The 14,102-nt window shown below is 43.3% G+C and overlaps 1 protein-coding gene across 2 annotated transcripts in view; it reads left to right on the top strand.

Moving 5' to 3' along the window:
* The window catches only part of MAPK8IP2 (mitogen-activated protein kinase 8 interacting protein 2), a 237,283-nt gene that overhangs the window by 178,929 nt on the left and 44,252 nt on the right, over positions 1–14,102 (top strand). For both annotated transcript variants that reach the window (XM_069229474.1, XM_069229475.1), the window contains exons 8-9: positions 5,431–5,540; positions 8,039–8,158. In XM_069229474.1, the coding sequence (XP_069085575.1) occupies positions 5,431–5,540; positions 8,039–8,158 (230 nt within the window). The remainder of the gene's footprint in view (positions 1–5,430; positions 5,541–8,038; positions 8,159–14,102) is intronic.

The raw sequence follows: 14,102 nt of genomic DNA, 5'->3' as shown, positions 1-14,102 counted from the left end.
CTGCGGCCTGTGAAAACCGCCAAGGCAAAGCTCCATTGAATCCGATTCGTCGCGTTACAGCAACCACTAGCAAAAACAGGCAACAAGAGATATGAGCCTCACACTACAGCAATGACAGCCTGCAGTGACTGCCAAGATCTAGTTCCAGCAACAACCATCCATGATGCCAGACCTGCGTTTTGTGATACAGCAGTGACAATCCATGACACTTTCTGTCTCCTCACGGCCTCCTATACCGAGAACCGGACTCTTCCTCTCGGATTTAGAGAAGGTAACTTTTTCAGATGGACTAACTTAGTCCCTGTGTCTGTTCCACACGGTTAGCCTGATCTTGTGAGTACTGCTTTTCATAGTTGTTCTGTTTTCAATTTATCACTTCGCCCCGTTCATATATATCTCACAAGCAACGTGTGTTCACTCTGAACATTAAACACTCTCTTTATTTTATACTTGATGCTGCCATCAATAATTGATAGTATATATATATATTATATATATTATATATATATATATATATATATATATATATATATAATATATATATATATGTATATGTATAAAAAACATAAATAACTCTTATTTAGGTTGTTGCTGGCCTTATTTATTTTTTTGCAATTAACTTTTACATGCAGTGCACTGTTCTAAAGTATTGTATGAATGTTACAGATTCCATATCTAAAATGATGCCCCTTGGCCCATTGTTACGAGATATCACTTACAGAAAGTTGACATTTTCATGCCTTAGCAATTTAGTGCCTGCAGACTCTCTTATGGTCACTTGACTAACTGTAGATAGCAGTTGTGATTTGTGTATTCCTCCAAGACAGCCACACACAGTAGAGAGCTTAAGTGTGTCAGGATGGGCCACCAATAGCACAATGGGAGGAAGAAGTTAGGCACAGCCCCACTTACACTTGAAAAAACTCTGCCCATCGTCACACAAAGGATTGCATACCTTTTGTAGTTAGTCTGGAGCCTGGAAGCCTGTGTCCTTCATATGGGAAACCTCTGGAAGCTTCTCCAACTCCAATGAGGTACCACATAGAAATATTGGACCTCAAACACCAACTCTTCAGTATACTCTTTTGCACCTGTGTAAGATTCTGTCAGGAAGAAGGGCTGCTGTGCTTCAGAAGGGACTGCCACTTTGCTGGACTGCTGCCCTGCTGTGCTGTGCTATCCTGCTGTCCTCTTGCCTGGGTGAGAATGATTGGACCTGCAACTTGTACCCATGACCACTAGAGTGACTCCAAGAGCTAGTCTCTTATAACCAGCAAGTTACTCTTGCAACTGTAAGTCCTACCCTGCCAAGTGGTGCCACCTCAGTCCTGAACCTTTGGAAGTGGACTTGAAGGTGCTCTGCCAGCCCATCTGTGAATCCAGAAGAACTGATGCATGCCCTCTTCTGTAGAGCGCAAACCCGTGGCAATAACCTCCCATCACTGCTGCAGTCTTATGCGACCAGATATACACAGTTGGTGCCTCGTGATTTTTAGTGCTATTTTTACTGAAATCTTTAAACTTGCATAGCTCCGGCTCTACTGATTGGTTTTTGTCTTGTTTTATTTATGAATTAAATTAAACATATTTATAACATTTTGGTGTGGGGATTTTTGAAGTGCTACATAAATACTTTACATATTGCCTCTAAGTTAAGCCTGATGCTCTGTGCCAAGCTACCAGAGGGCTGAGCAAAGGTTAGCTTTGGCTTTTCGTATGACTTCACCCTGACAAGGAGTTTGGCTGAAGCTTCAGTAGGGGTTTATCCCCCTCAACCAGTAACCCACTTTCTTACAGTGATCATCTCCCAACATGGCTGAGAAGATCCTCATCACGAATGCCGATGCATTTGAGCCTTCCATCCTCTACTCCAGGCCCTTGAACTTGATGTTCTCCCTCCTTGACCGGTTTTCACAGTCCTCCAACTTTTGAAACACCAAATCCAGTCATTACTTTGCCCTCCTTGACTTGCATTCAACATCACTTGTAAATACTTCTAGGGTTCCTGTGCAATTTTGTACTTACAGAATTCTGATCCAACTGAGTCTACATCTCAACATAGGTTATCAATTTTAGTGTCCCTTGATGTTTAAACCCTGTACCTTTTCTCTGTCTTCTTTTTGAGGGCATCTTTGAAGTCCTGTCTTAGATTTTTGAGGGGCACCTTTGTGATTGCCATTGTGTTGTTTATCAATGCAGAATGAAAACCTACTGCCTCTGTTACTGTATCTTGCCTCAATGGCAAATGCTGCCTGGACTGTAGGTAAAGAAGCAGTCCTTTCTTTAATTCTTGTTTGGGAGGCATTGATACAGTCAGGTAGGGTAGCACTGCCAGGTCATGATCAAGGAGCAGCCAAAAAAAGCGGCCCAGGAAGCCTCCCATTAAGAAGCCACAATGGCCCAACCAGGCCCACAAGATCGGGCTCTGCAAAAAACCCTCCGCAACATCTTTGTATTTCATCCTCTTGTTACCCTTGCTCAAGCTAGCATCTCAGACTTGCCCTGTTGTGATTTTCATGTGGTTTTCTCCTGCACAGTGCCGACACTTACCAGTGGGTGCCTCTGCTTCCATGCATTGATCTTCCCTCCCGTTTTGGGGTCCTCATTGTAATTTTAGCAGAATGTGATGGGACTTGAGGGCTCTTCTTTGCTCACAGGGGGCAAGGCCCACTCTGCTGCAGTGCCGGACCTTGCATCCCATTTACTCATCTTCCTATGCCAGAAGGAGAGTGCAGCCCAGCACTGCCCATACAAACTACAGGCATCCCTGCAGTGTCTCCTCAAGTGTGAGGGGTTCAGGTGGGCCACCAACCCTAGCTGCCTCCAGCTGTAGGGTTCACCAGATCTCTTTTGAGCTGCGAACATCTTTCTGTTGGAGGTGTCTCCAGCAACGTGGAATGGGTCTGTTGATGTCTGGTTGCACAAAGGGCCGCATCTTTACCACCAGAGGCCCCATTCATTACTGAATCACAGTTGGTTGTCTCATGGGGTGAAATATTTGAAATGATGCTGATTTTGGCTGGCCCTTTCAAAAATGTTGGATGGGGATCAGCAAAAGGCATGTCTGCTAACTCTGTAATCCTGGCACCTCCACCAATATGATGTTTTAATAGAACATTGTGCTTAAGAGTGCACTTATGACTTTCAAGAAACTCAAAGTATTTGCATATGGTTTAAGGTGCGATCTTACTGAACTATTCCTAGCAAAACAGACATTTATTTATTTATTTGGCACAGCTGTGCTGATGGGCTAATTGTGGTTGTGAACTGGTAAAGTGCGTTTAGCGACCGTACTCTATGGACACAGGCTAACTCTGACAATGACCACCTGTGACAAGTTTTATATTATATAATTATTATAGTTGGTGTGGATAGAACAAATGTAGTACCTATTTTATTCCAAGAAGTTTCTACTTGTAGGTACTAAATGAGTACAACATTATCTAAGTTTTACACTGCTAAATTCACCATTAGAGGTGTGGCAGATTTGACTAAATATTATTTCTGTGATCCAGTGCAAGACAAACTCCTTACTTGATCTGATCAATATTCTGTATGGTACCAGCTAATAAGTCTGTGGCCTGTTGTACTAAGGAAAGCCTGCAAACCAGTCTGTGTTTTTGGATATGGACTTGTCTGCGAATGTACCTTAATTTTGTGCAACGACTGTTGTACTAATCAGTCGGAGTATTAAATGCGCCTTCACAGAGGGGCTGCAAAACTCCTGCCTCACCAGTATTGGAGACCGGGGTCTGTTTCCGGCTTACAGTGTATGTCTGTGAAAGCGGGTATGGAAGCCTGTGAGGGGCAGCAGATATCCGTCTCTGAACTGGAATTCCCTGAATAAAGCCAGCTTTTAAAAGGAGCAACTTGCCCCAAAGGTGTGGAATCTGCTTTTAAAAGTACAAGTCATCATTCAGAGGAAAACATCGGGCAGAGCATGCAGTGGTCCCTGAACCACCGTCTTCCCTTATTCAGCCAGCCCCCCCTATGCCGACCGCTTCCATCCGTCATCCACAAGGAGGAAGCTCAGAGACAGATTACACTTTGCAGCTGAGGTACCACCCACGTTGGTTTACAATATATCTTCAACGGTTTACATCCAGGCTGCATTGCGGTTGTAAAGCTTTGATACGATTCATCATGAATCTCAGTGTGGCCAGGGTGCCTTTTTCATGTGCCCTCCTCTTTGAAATTTGTGATCAGTCGAAAAGTGTAATTTGTCAGACAAAAATATTCCTGACTTGCAAAGACTTCATATAGTACGACTCACACATTCGCGATCGCCAAGCCAGTGATTTTACATATTGCAGGCTTTGCAGGCAGAAAAGAATTCAGTACATCAGGCACATAAACTTTGTATTTTCTAGACATGGGATTTGTTGCATATCAACATCTAAGAATTATACAATTTGTGATGTTCCAGGCTCCGAAGTTCAAGATCTTGTAACTTCAGAGTTTAAGAAAAACGTCGCCAAGGTGCTGGCAAACTTTTTTTGAAAAAGGATCCCTCCAAGGCAGTAGGGACAATCCCACTACAGTGCCGGTAGGCTGCTTCCCTGTGCCTGTCGGTGTTGTGGTTTACCTCTCATTTCTTTTACCGGAAGTCCTGTGTTGGGATTTCTAACAGCGTAGCAGAAAACGTGGCTAGCGAGTGTTGCCAATTGTGTTTCCCATCAGTTTTTTAGAGCTATAGCAGCCCACATCGACAGGAGAGAAACTCAAATCCCTTCAGCCTGAGTCCCATCCTCGCCGGACAGGAAATCCACCTAAAAGAAACAGGTCACGTAGGGTAAACATTCCTCGCTGTGCCCAGTTTTGAGTATGTATGGTTTCACTTTGGCCATCCCTAGTCAATACATGCTACATGACAATGCGACACAATGGGCTAACTCTCTTGCCTTTGATCACACATAATATGCCACACTAATAGTTTTCTATGTTGGCTATCATCCTGTCTGCCGCATGTTTCGGTGGCGCATTGCTGAATAAATTCCTGCCCCTGGTAATGACCTTCATCACTCCTTGGGTGAGCCATGCTTGCAACCTCACAAGTGCTTGCGCTCAACTGTTTTTCCTTCATTTGCTCATCGTTGACCTGTAATCCTATGACTTATTGATGAACAGATCTTTTCATTGTCCACCGACTTTCTAGCTAAGGAGGATCCGCCACAGAAAGGATGAGGTTTGTTTCCTAAGTGTCTAACAACCACCTGTAGTGATTAGTTAATTACATGACAAAAATATATTTTAAAAGTCTGCCATTGAAGCCGTAGCGTGGTATTAGGGCACTACCTGTGGATGGTGCGTAATACACCTATGAGTTTTAGCGGGCATTTGAGTACAATTTATATTGTTGACATACTGAATACTCCAGAACCCACCTCACATGGCCCAGTTGTCACATTCGCTGTGTAATTTCTGTTTCAGGGCTAAAGAGGAACACTTGCTGGATGGAGAGATTCACTGTGCAGTTTCTGGGATCTGTGGAAGTGCCGTGTCATCAGGGCAATGGTATCTTATGTGCAGCCATGCAGAAGGTGAGTGTGCCATTCTGTGTGTCACCATGCTGCAGGCAAGGTGTCATCGCCTGTAAAGCAATTAAGAGCTTGAGAGAAGCACTCTTTGCTTTTTATGTTGAAGGGAGTGGTATGGTGTAAGTTGTCACTCAGAAATTGAGATTGTCATTCCTACTTCAGCCGTAGAAAGGATTAATGTAACATCCTTTGTGTAATCAACAGAAGGTGGGTGTGCCCCACTATGTGCAGCTGTGCACAAGGTAACAGTAGAATCCTGTGTGCAGCCATGGAGTTAGTTTGTCTGATGTCTTGTGTTCAGCCATTCAGGAGGTGAAACTGGCATCTCGGGCTATGCCATGAAGAAGATCAATATGGCATTCTGTGTTTAGAGATACACAGGGAGGATACTGTGGCTTCTTGTGTGGCTGCTAGCGTAGCACCCTGTGTTCAACTGTGTAGATTCTGAGGTACACCTCGGATACGACATTCAAAAGAAGAATGCATTGCTATCCAGCCATCGGGTGACTTCTGGGAGGTAGCCTTTGAGGTAAGTGTAGCATCCTCTTTAAAGCCAAGCATGAGTGCATGAGAATGACTTCCTCTGACTTGCCATGTAGAAGGGTAAGTCAGGTTTTCCTTGTCCAGTTATGAAGGTGAATGTCAAATCCTGTGTGCAGCTATTCTCAAAGTGAGATTGGCATGCTCAGTCCTACTATGAAGAAGGTAGTGTCATACTCTTTCTCCAATCACACAGATGAGTGTGTTGTCTTGTAAGATGCCATGCATAATGAGATTGGGCCTTGAATTGTGCTAAAATATAGGATGTAGATGGGTCACCCTGAGTGCAGCTATCCAGAAGGCAATTTCACTTCCTGTGTCTTTCACGTCCTTTTCCTTGAGAACAACTCTGCGTTGCTAATTTTTTGAATTCCGTTTGGTTTAGCAGGTTTTGCTCAGAATTCTTCTGTAAATTACTTTTGACTAATGTTCAGGGAGTACAGGATCTGACACAAAGGTTGGCACTCAGTGACAGTGACAGGGGAATATGTAGGGGTAGTGTGTCATCCTGGGTACATCCACAGAGAAGGAGCATTTGGAATCATCTGTGCACTGTGTAGACATTCACGCAGAATGTGGGCCAGACATCCCGGGTCTAGTTATGTAGCAGGTCAGTGCAGCATCCTGTGTACACATATGCAGGTGACCATACCATTCTCTCTCCCCCCCTGCAGACCATTATGGTGATACCCTACCCATATTTGCCGAAGGATAAGTACTGTGCCCTAACAGCACCCATGCAAGTTAACTTGTAGAATGTAGGTGTGACAAGATATTCTTGAACACAGGATATTCTTGAACACAGGATATTTTTGCAGAAAATACATGAGGTTACCACATATTCAAAGCAAGAGTTGCGGTTATTCAAGAACAGAAGCCTTGAGTTGCTTATCTGTGGAAACATGTTTTTGTCCATTGAGGGCCCAGATGTTAAGTATCTCAGATGGGCATTAACCCATGATGATGAATGATGATGATGATGAATGAAGCATAATTTTTCTCTGAATATCAAAGGTACAGTATTAAGTGGATTTATGAAAAATTACGTTTGAATGGATCCCACCAGTTTCAGTGCAATCCTTCAATGCATACCAATCCATAGCTAGTTAGTTAAAACAGTTATGTATTGCACTACAAAATGAAGTCTGCCTCAGAGCGCTGGTCTGGGTATGAACGCCCAGTAGCATTATTGTGATACATAGATTTTTCAGATTATGCTTGAATTAAGGCAGTTTTGTTCTTTGTGTAAATAGTCTCATAGAGCATTCTGGAGCCAAGCTCTGAAAGTCCACAATTGTCCTTCACCCACTGTGCTGAGTCTATTAGGGAAGATACTATTAGAGACAGGGCTGGAAAGGAAAAACAATAACTGATACACAAATTGAACTTCCTCGCAGCAGCATGGCTCATAACTATGGTGGCTAAATAGTCTGGTACAGCCCATGGAAATATTTATTTATGGTGTTTGTAATGAATTGTGGACCTCCAAAAGCTGGCGAGTTCAGACGAGACAAGTCTCAAATGAGGCTTGTCCAGGCATTTCTGAACCATGGTACTGCATCATCAAATGTACATGTAGAGAGCAGCCCCATATAGATATCATATTGAATTTAAGTTAAATACAAAAAAAACGAAAGACAGGAGGGCAATTTGGAAGGAGCCACATCATTGCATACATTATACAAAACCAAACGTATATAGACTAATGCACAAAACCACCAACAGATTTAATGGAGTCTATCCACAACTCATGACAAGAAAGATGTAGTACTGGGCAACGAAGCTGACTCAGCCTTAAAATGTCTGCACTGTTCATTTCCCTCACATACTGGAAGAGTTCCTCTGCCGTGAACTAAGACAAAGATAGGTGAGGTGTTGGCCCCATATGTTTTGGTGCAACGGAAGCACTCGATTTTGTGACCTCTGACCCTCCTTTGCCTTGTTCTGTTTTTCTCCTTTAGATTGCCACCACCAGAAAGCTGACAGTTCATCTGCGCCCCCCTGCGACCTGCGACTTGGAGATCAGCCTGCAGGGTATCAAACTCATCCTGAATGTTAATGAGTACAGCCGAGACGAAGAGGTAAGAGGGCAGATCTGGGGTGCATCAGCAGCAACACTTGAAGAAAACAGGAGGTGAAAGAGAGCAGCGGGGTATCTTATGGCAGTGTGAGTGAGTCTTTGCATGGCGGACACAATGCTTATGCCTGTTTGTTTTAACTTGAGGTTTATGTAGTGCCAGGGAAAGTTGCTTGATTGCCCCTGATGTAGGTGGGGTCCATCATCTATGTATGCATGTGAGTCGAAAAAGGTTATTCTATGTCCGATATGCCATATCCGAGGGATATTGTTTGTGTGAGGTGGTGTGGTGTAACACAGGTGGATTATGTGTAATTCGTGTTGTGAGGTTAGTGTTCAACTCACCATGTAAGGGTTGCCATCACAGAGGTGTACATGACATGTCCAACATGCAACCTTCTCTCGAGTAAGTGTTCATGAACATTTTAGAATTGTTTTCTCATGCAGCAGAGATGTGTAAAATGTGCATGAGCTATAGAGGAAATAGCGTGTTTGATGTAGCAGAGATGCAGGTGTTGGTGGGTAAATCTTATCATAGGTTGTAAGCATGGCTGTGGAATGTGTGTAAATGTCCTGCATGTAATAAGATAAACATATGTAAAGAAAGAATCGTGTGAGTGTGTGTGTAAAATCTAGCAGTATGTAAAAAGTGCTTGTCGAAAGTGCACGAATAACCGTAGAAATAAGCCGCTTGAAGATTCTTAGCAAAACTACTTTAAAACTCTATAATTAGAACATTGCTTAATTGATTCATAAAATAGCCATTACTAAGAATCTATCAAATTCGTTAATTAAACAGCTTTTCAAATGGCCAGCCAGATTAAAAATTCACACCACCAAATATGTGTGAAGGACAACATCACAATAATAAATTATACCATGGAGTTGATTGCCAAGATTGATAATATCTCACACGCACCACCCTTAGGTCCACTTTCACCCAAGTGATGGTCTGCGCTTCAGCAATCTCACCCATAATATACATTTCCTTCTAAAGCAACGGCGTTTCTGGTGCATCACAAAAAAGCTAGATGCCTCCAACACCTGAGTGTAGGACGATTAATAAATAGACTAGATAAATGTCATTCAATCTCAGTCTCATTGTGTTGATAAGTGCTTAAAGCTGTTATGCTTTTAATAGTGTGTGTTTGTAGACTTATAGCCTGGTTGGCTTTTGTATGTAGCAGTACTGGGTGTGAATGTAGCGGGAGTGTGTGCGCGCGTATTTGTTTGAGTATGCGTAACATATTGAGTATACTTCTACTAGTAACCTGGAAGTGCATTCTTAACCTAGTCAAGTGGGTGCGAGCACATACATGTAGCAGAGCTTTATGTGTATGTATATTTAATAGGTATGAAGGGGACATGGCTAAAAGATAGATCACCTCATCCCTCCAGGATTCAAAATGGCCTATTGTGAAAGAAAAGAAGGGGGGTTGCCCTGATCAGGAATCCGACTGCACCTTTTTCATCTTTTGCAAGGATAGCTAGCTGCAGAATGCACAATCAATTAAAACAGCTCCTTCCTTATCGCAACTATTCAATTCTTGAAGGAAAGTGTTGCGTTCTCCTTGCATCTGCAACCTCTGCTAACAAAACTCTTGAGGGTGAGACTTTAACATTTGGGTACATAGTCAGCAGACTATCCTTGGTCTAACTAAAAACATGAATGCATTAGGATCTCATTCATGTTAACAGTCCTACGCACACAGTAGGATGCACATTGATCTCATTTTGTCACACAACACTGGGAATACCAAAATTCAGATTAAACCACAGATTTGTTCAAACAAGTCCTTCCCTCCAGCTCCTGAACCTCTGCTACGAACAATGCTGTAGAAAAGTAGCTGAACATAAAACAATACCTGTTCATGGTCCCAAATACCTCTAAAAAATAGACTTAACGATCTGTACAAAATAACTGTACCCTATCAGCATTAAATAATAACTCACACGTCACGTTTTCACAGCTAATACTTAGCGCACAATCTCAGTAAACTGAAAAAATAGCACCGCAATAAAAAGAAACCTGGGCAGGACCTCAGAGTAACCAACAAGTGGTTTAACAGTACTTTGGCGCACTGAAAAGACCAACTCCAAATCATCAATGCCAGTGGCATAAATCACAATCTGAACCTACAAGACTGCCTACAAGCTGAGCAGAAAATGCTACCCATAGGTCACCTGGAGTGAACACAATCCTCACTGGCCAAATGCAGCAAGGACTCCAGAAACTACAAAAATATTCAATATTTATTGAGACCGAGAATACAAAATTACCACACACTCCACTCCTCAACATTGTGAAAACCTTTTCTGAATTAAAAATTATAAAGATCTATGATGCATCCTCAGTTACATTGCTTTCTATTCATTCACCTTTCCCCATTTAATTCATACTTTCTCACTCTTCAGCACATTTTTGGGCTGGGAGGGTCATAACATAATTAATGTCAAAGACCACAGCATCTCATTTTCGTGTGGACCACAGTCCAACACTTTCCAACATCGTTCACAGAGCCAATCTTGGCTTCTCTGGCCAGCAAATTGTGCCTGCTCTGTACCCATGATTACATTCTGTTTCTCAGCAGGCCCAGTCCCCAGCCATTTGGAACACAAAGGCACCTTCTTACTTTCTAAATTATGGTTTTGCCTTTCTTTTTCCCTCCAAGTTCTATTTACAAAACTGCACAATGCATTATTTTCTTTTTTATGAATTGTAGTAAGTTGTGTTATACTTTGATAATATTAAAACATGTCCCATTTTTACTTTTGAGACTTTTTTAGTTAATTATTTAGTCATTTTAATCACATTTGAACTATTTTATTATCAACTGAATTTTATTTCTAATGATTTGATTTTGCTGTAGAGTACCCACAGCCTTTGCCTTTCCAAGACATCTCTTCTTTTTCAACAGACAAGTGGCATTATTTCCTTATCCCATTCCCTTAAAGTAATCATTGAGATGTGTTCACCTCACCTGGTAGGCACCCGAATGTCTAACTCCAAGAATTGTGTTAAGTTAAATATTTCCCTTCCACAATGCTGTAATCCATTCTTAGGTGGTGCACAAAGGAAAACCACACAAGTAGCCCTCCCATATCTTTGATTTGATCAATGGAGGGTTGAGGCTACATAGGAGAAACCCGCAGATGCCGCAGGGGTGAGTGGTCCTCAGGCAGAAACCCGGGGCTGGTGGGGGCAAACACTACAGGAGGACCCCCAAGACACTGGACAACCGACAGCCTCACAGGAATGACCGAGGTACACAAGGGACATGTGGAGCAACAATCCAAATTGGTCAGATATACACTTCCCTGAGAGGACACAAGCAAGGCAGCCATGCGTGACACCAGGAAAAAGCAGACCAAACCCCACAATAAAGGGATGCGCTTACACTCAAAGATATCATGATGGCCATTCAGGGAGTGCGGGGTCACTAGAAGACAAAATGGATACCATCACCATTGAACTCACTCTTGTGAGAGCAGGCCTACGTAACATGGATGCATGAGTAAAAGAGGCGGAGGACTTACTTATTACTCTTAGCAGTTGAAACAGGTCATAGAACTACAGATTACCTCGTAAATGTTTCACGCTAAACTTGAAGACTTCAAGGGGCACTCAAGGCACAATAATATCCGGATCGCAGGGGTGCCAAAAAAGGCAGAGGGTCCTGTTGTAGACTTATTTGTGAAGGACATTATCCTCATTGTGCTGCAACCACAGGTTCTATCCAAATATTTTTTGATGCAAAGAGCACATAGAGTTTCAGGTGCCACCCAAAACCGGATGCACCTCCTCATACAATTATAGCATGCATATTCAACTTTAGAGACCAAAATGTAAGTTTCTTTCCAAATTATACCCTTAGAGATCAAAGGCTTTTCCACAATTTCATTGAAGTGAAAAGGCCCCTTCAAGAAACTGAAATGCTCAGTGCTGTTCCCAGCGTAAATCAGAGTGGTGGCACAGGGGAATTCTTCACATCATCGAAGGCTGCATGGGAATAGTTGGAGTGAAAGAGGAAACCAGGAGGAATGAAACCCAAGCACCACACACTATGGCAAGGAGGCGATCACACCACTGCAGACCCCCAAAAGGCCTCTGAGAGGCCAAGAAAAGCATCTGGATTGCCACAGTGACACAACACCCTAACTACAGACACACATGAAGAGTACCTTGACTGGCCTGATGGAGAGGGATGACACACCCAATTTACTGTACATTCCTCCTTCAGATATGGGGTACCACAGACCCAGAAGGCCTGGTGTGATTCTTCACTGCTACAGAGGGACATTAATAGACAAACTGGTAATGGCCAACAGACCGGATGACTCTTGGTAAATCACAATATTCCATGGGATGTGGGGGAGTTTGACATAGAGGAGTGGCCACAGTGTTAGAGTTGGTTAAGGGTGACAGGCATTCTGCAAGGTTGGGCTGGTGGGCAGTTTTGAGTCCGCTATGCAGGGAGGCAGGGATGGAGGGATGAGTTGGGGGGGTTGTTTAGGTTATTTGTTGGCCCCCTGAGAAGGGACAGTTAAAAGTTAAACTAAGAGCACTGACACCACACTGTAGTAAAGGCACCACAAGTAACCTCCCCTACCCTCTACTGGGCGGTCCCAATGGAGGTCACACCAGAGACTCATATCTTTTTAGCCATTATGACGACAATGGGACATGAGACGCCAAAGATTACGTATCTCTTGTGGAACGTCAATGGACTGCAAGACAAAATCAAATGGTGTGTACTAATACAATATGTTAAACAACACGCACAAATGTGGCCCTCCTACAGGAGACCCAGCTGAAGGGTAACACCTATAAGGCATTGGACAGGTGGGGCTACAAAGTAGTGGCACTTGCCGGTTACTCAACAGAATTAAGGGGAGTGGTGTTCTAGTTAAGAAGTCACTTCCCCTTATAGTTCACCAGATCTGGCCACATACACATGGTCGGTTCGTAGCACTCACAGGGAGCTGGGAGGGGCATACCATCAACATCTGCTCCATATACATTCTGCCACGCCTCCATGACAAAACTTCCTGCACTGGGCACTTTAATCCTCAAACTGTCAGAAAGTAAGCTCATTATTGGAGGGGACTTTAACTTGACTCTCTGTGAAGGGCTCCATCTGCACCCACCCAGACAGACATCTTCCACCCGCCGTCCGTTACCAGACTTCCTCCAGGCACTGGGTTTGACCGACATATGGCATATCCATCACCCCTATGAACAACAATACATCTTTCACTCAGGGGCACACAGCAGTCTCTCACACATAGACTATCTACTAACTAACACACTAGTTACATCCCTTCTCAGATGCTAGACACCTGTCTCAAGGTCTTGTATACCATTCCCTTACATGGGTGCAGCTCAGACTGAAGGGAGACGCCACGCAACGCACTATCTCACGTAATGCATGGTATCTAAAACTACCTAAGATCAAAAAAGGGCTCTGCACCGCAACTGTCAATATTTTACTGACAATGATAAATTCATTGAATCTCCAAAAGCCTTATGGGAAGCCTACAAAACAGTCATTAAAAAGCAAGCATTAGCCCTAATAGTAGATCATAAGAAGGACAAAAGAGTCAGAATGGACTAGTTGGAGGAGGAACTTCTGACATGCGAGAGATCACTGATCCATCAAGAAAATACAGAAACTAGACATATCTTTGACCTCAAATAACGTGAATACAGAGACTTAGCCACAAAGGTCACCCACTTAAGCCACAGAGCAACACTGTCCTAAATCTATGAGGATGGGGAAAAACCTGGCAAACATCTGGCCTGGTTAGATAAAAGAGAGTAGGCAAGTTGAGGGGTGTTGGAAGTGCAATCTCAATAGGGGAACTGAGTGAGAGGTAGACAGGAGGGGGCAGACACCTTCGCCGCATTCTATGCTCAGCTCTACTCCCCCGGTGTCGCTGTCACTATT

Source organism: Pleurodeles waltl, chromosome 4_1, assembly GCF_031143425.1.
Source record: "Pleurodeles waltl isolate 20211129_DDA chromosome 4_1, aPleWal1.hap1.20221129, whole genome shotgun sequence".
Lineage (NCBI taxonomy): Eukaryota > Metazoa > Chordata > Amphibia > Caudata > Salamandridae > Pleurodeles > Pleurodeles waltl.
The sequence above is the reverse complement of the archived record's forward strand: the minus strand, read 5'-3'. Positions and strand labels throughout refer to the sequence as shown.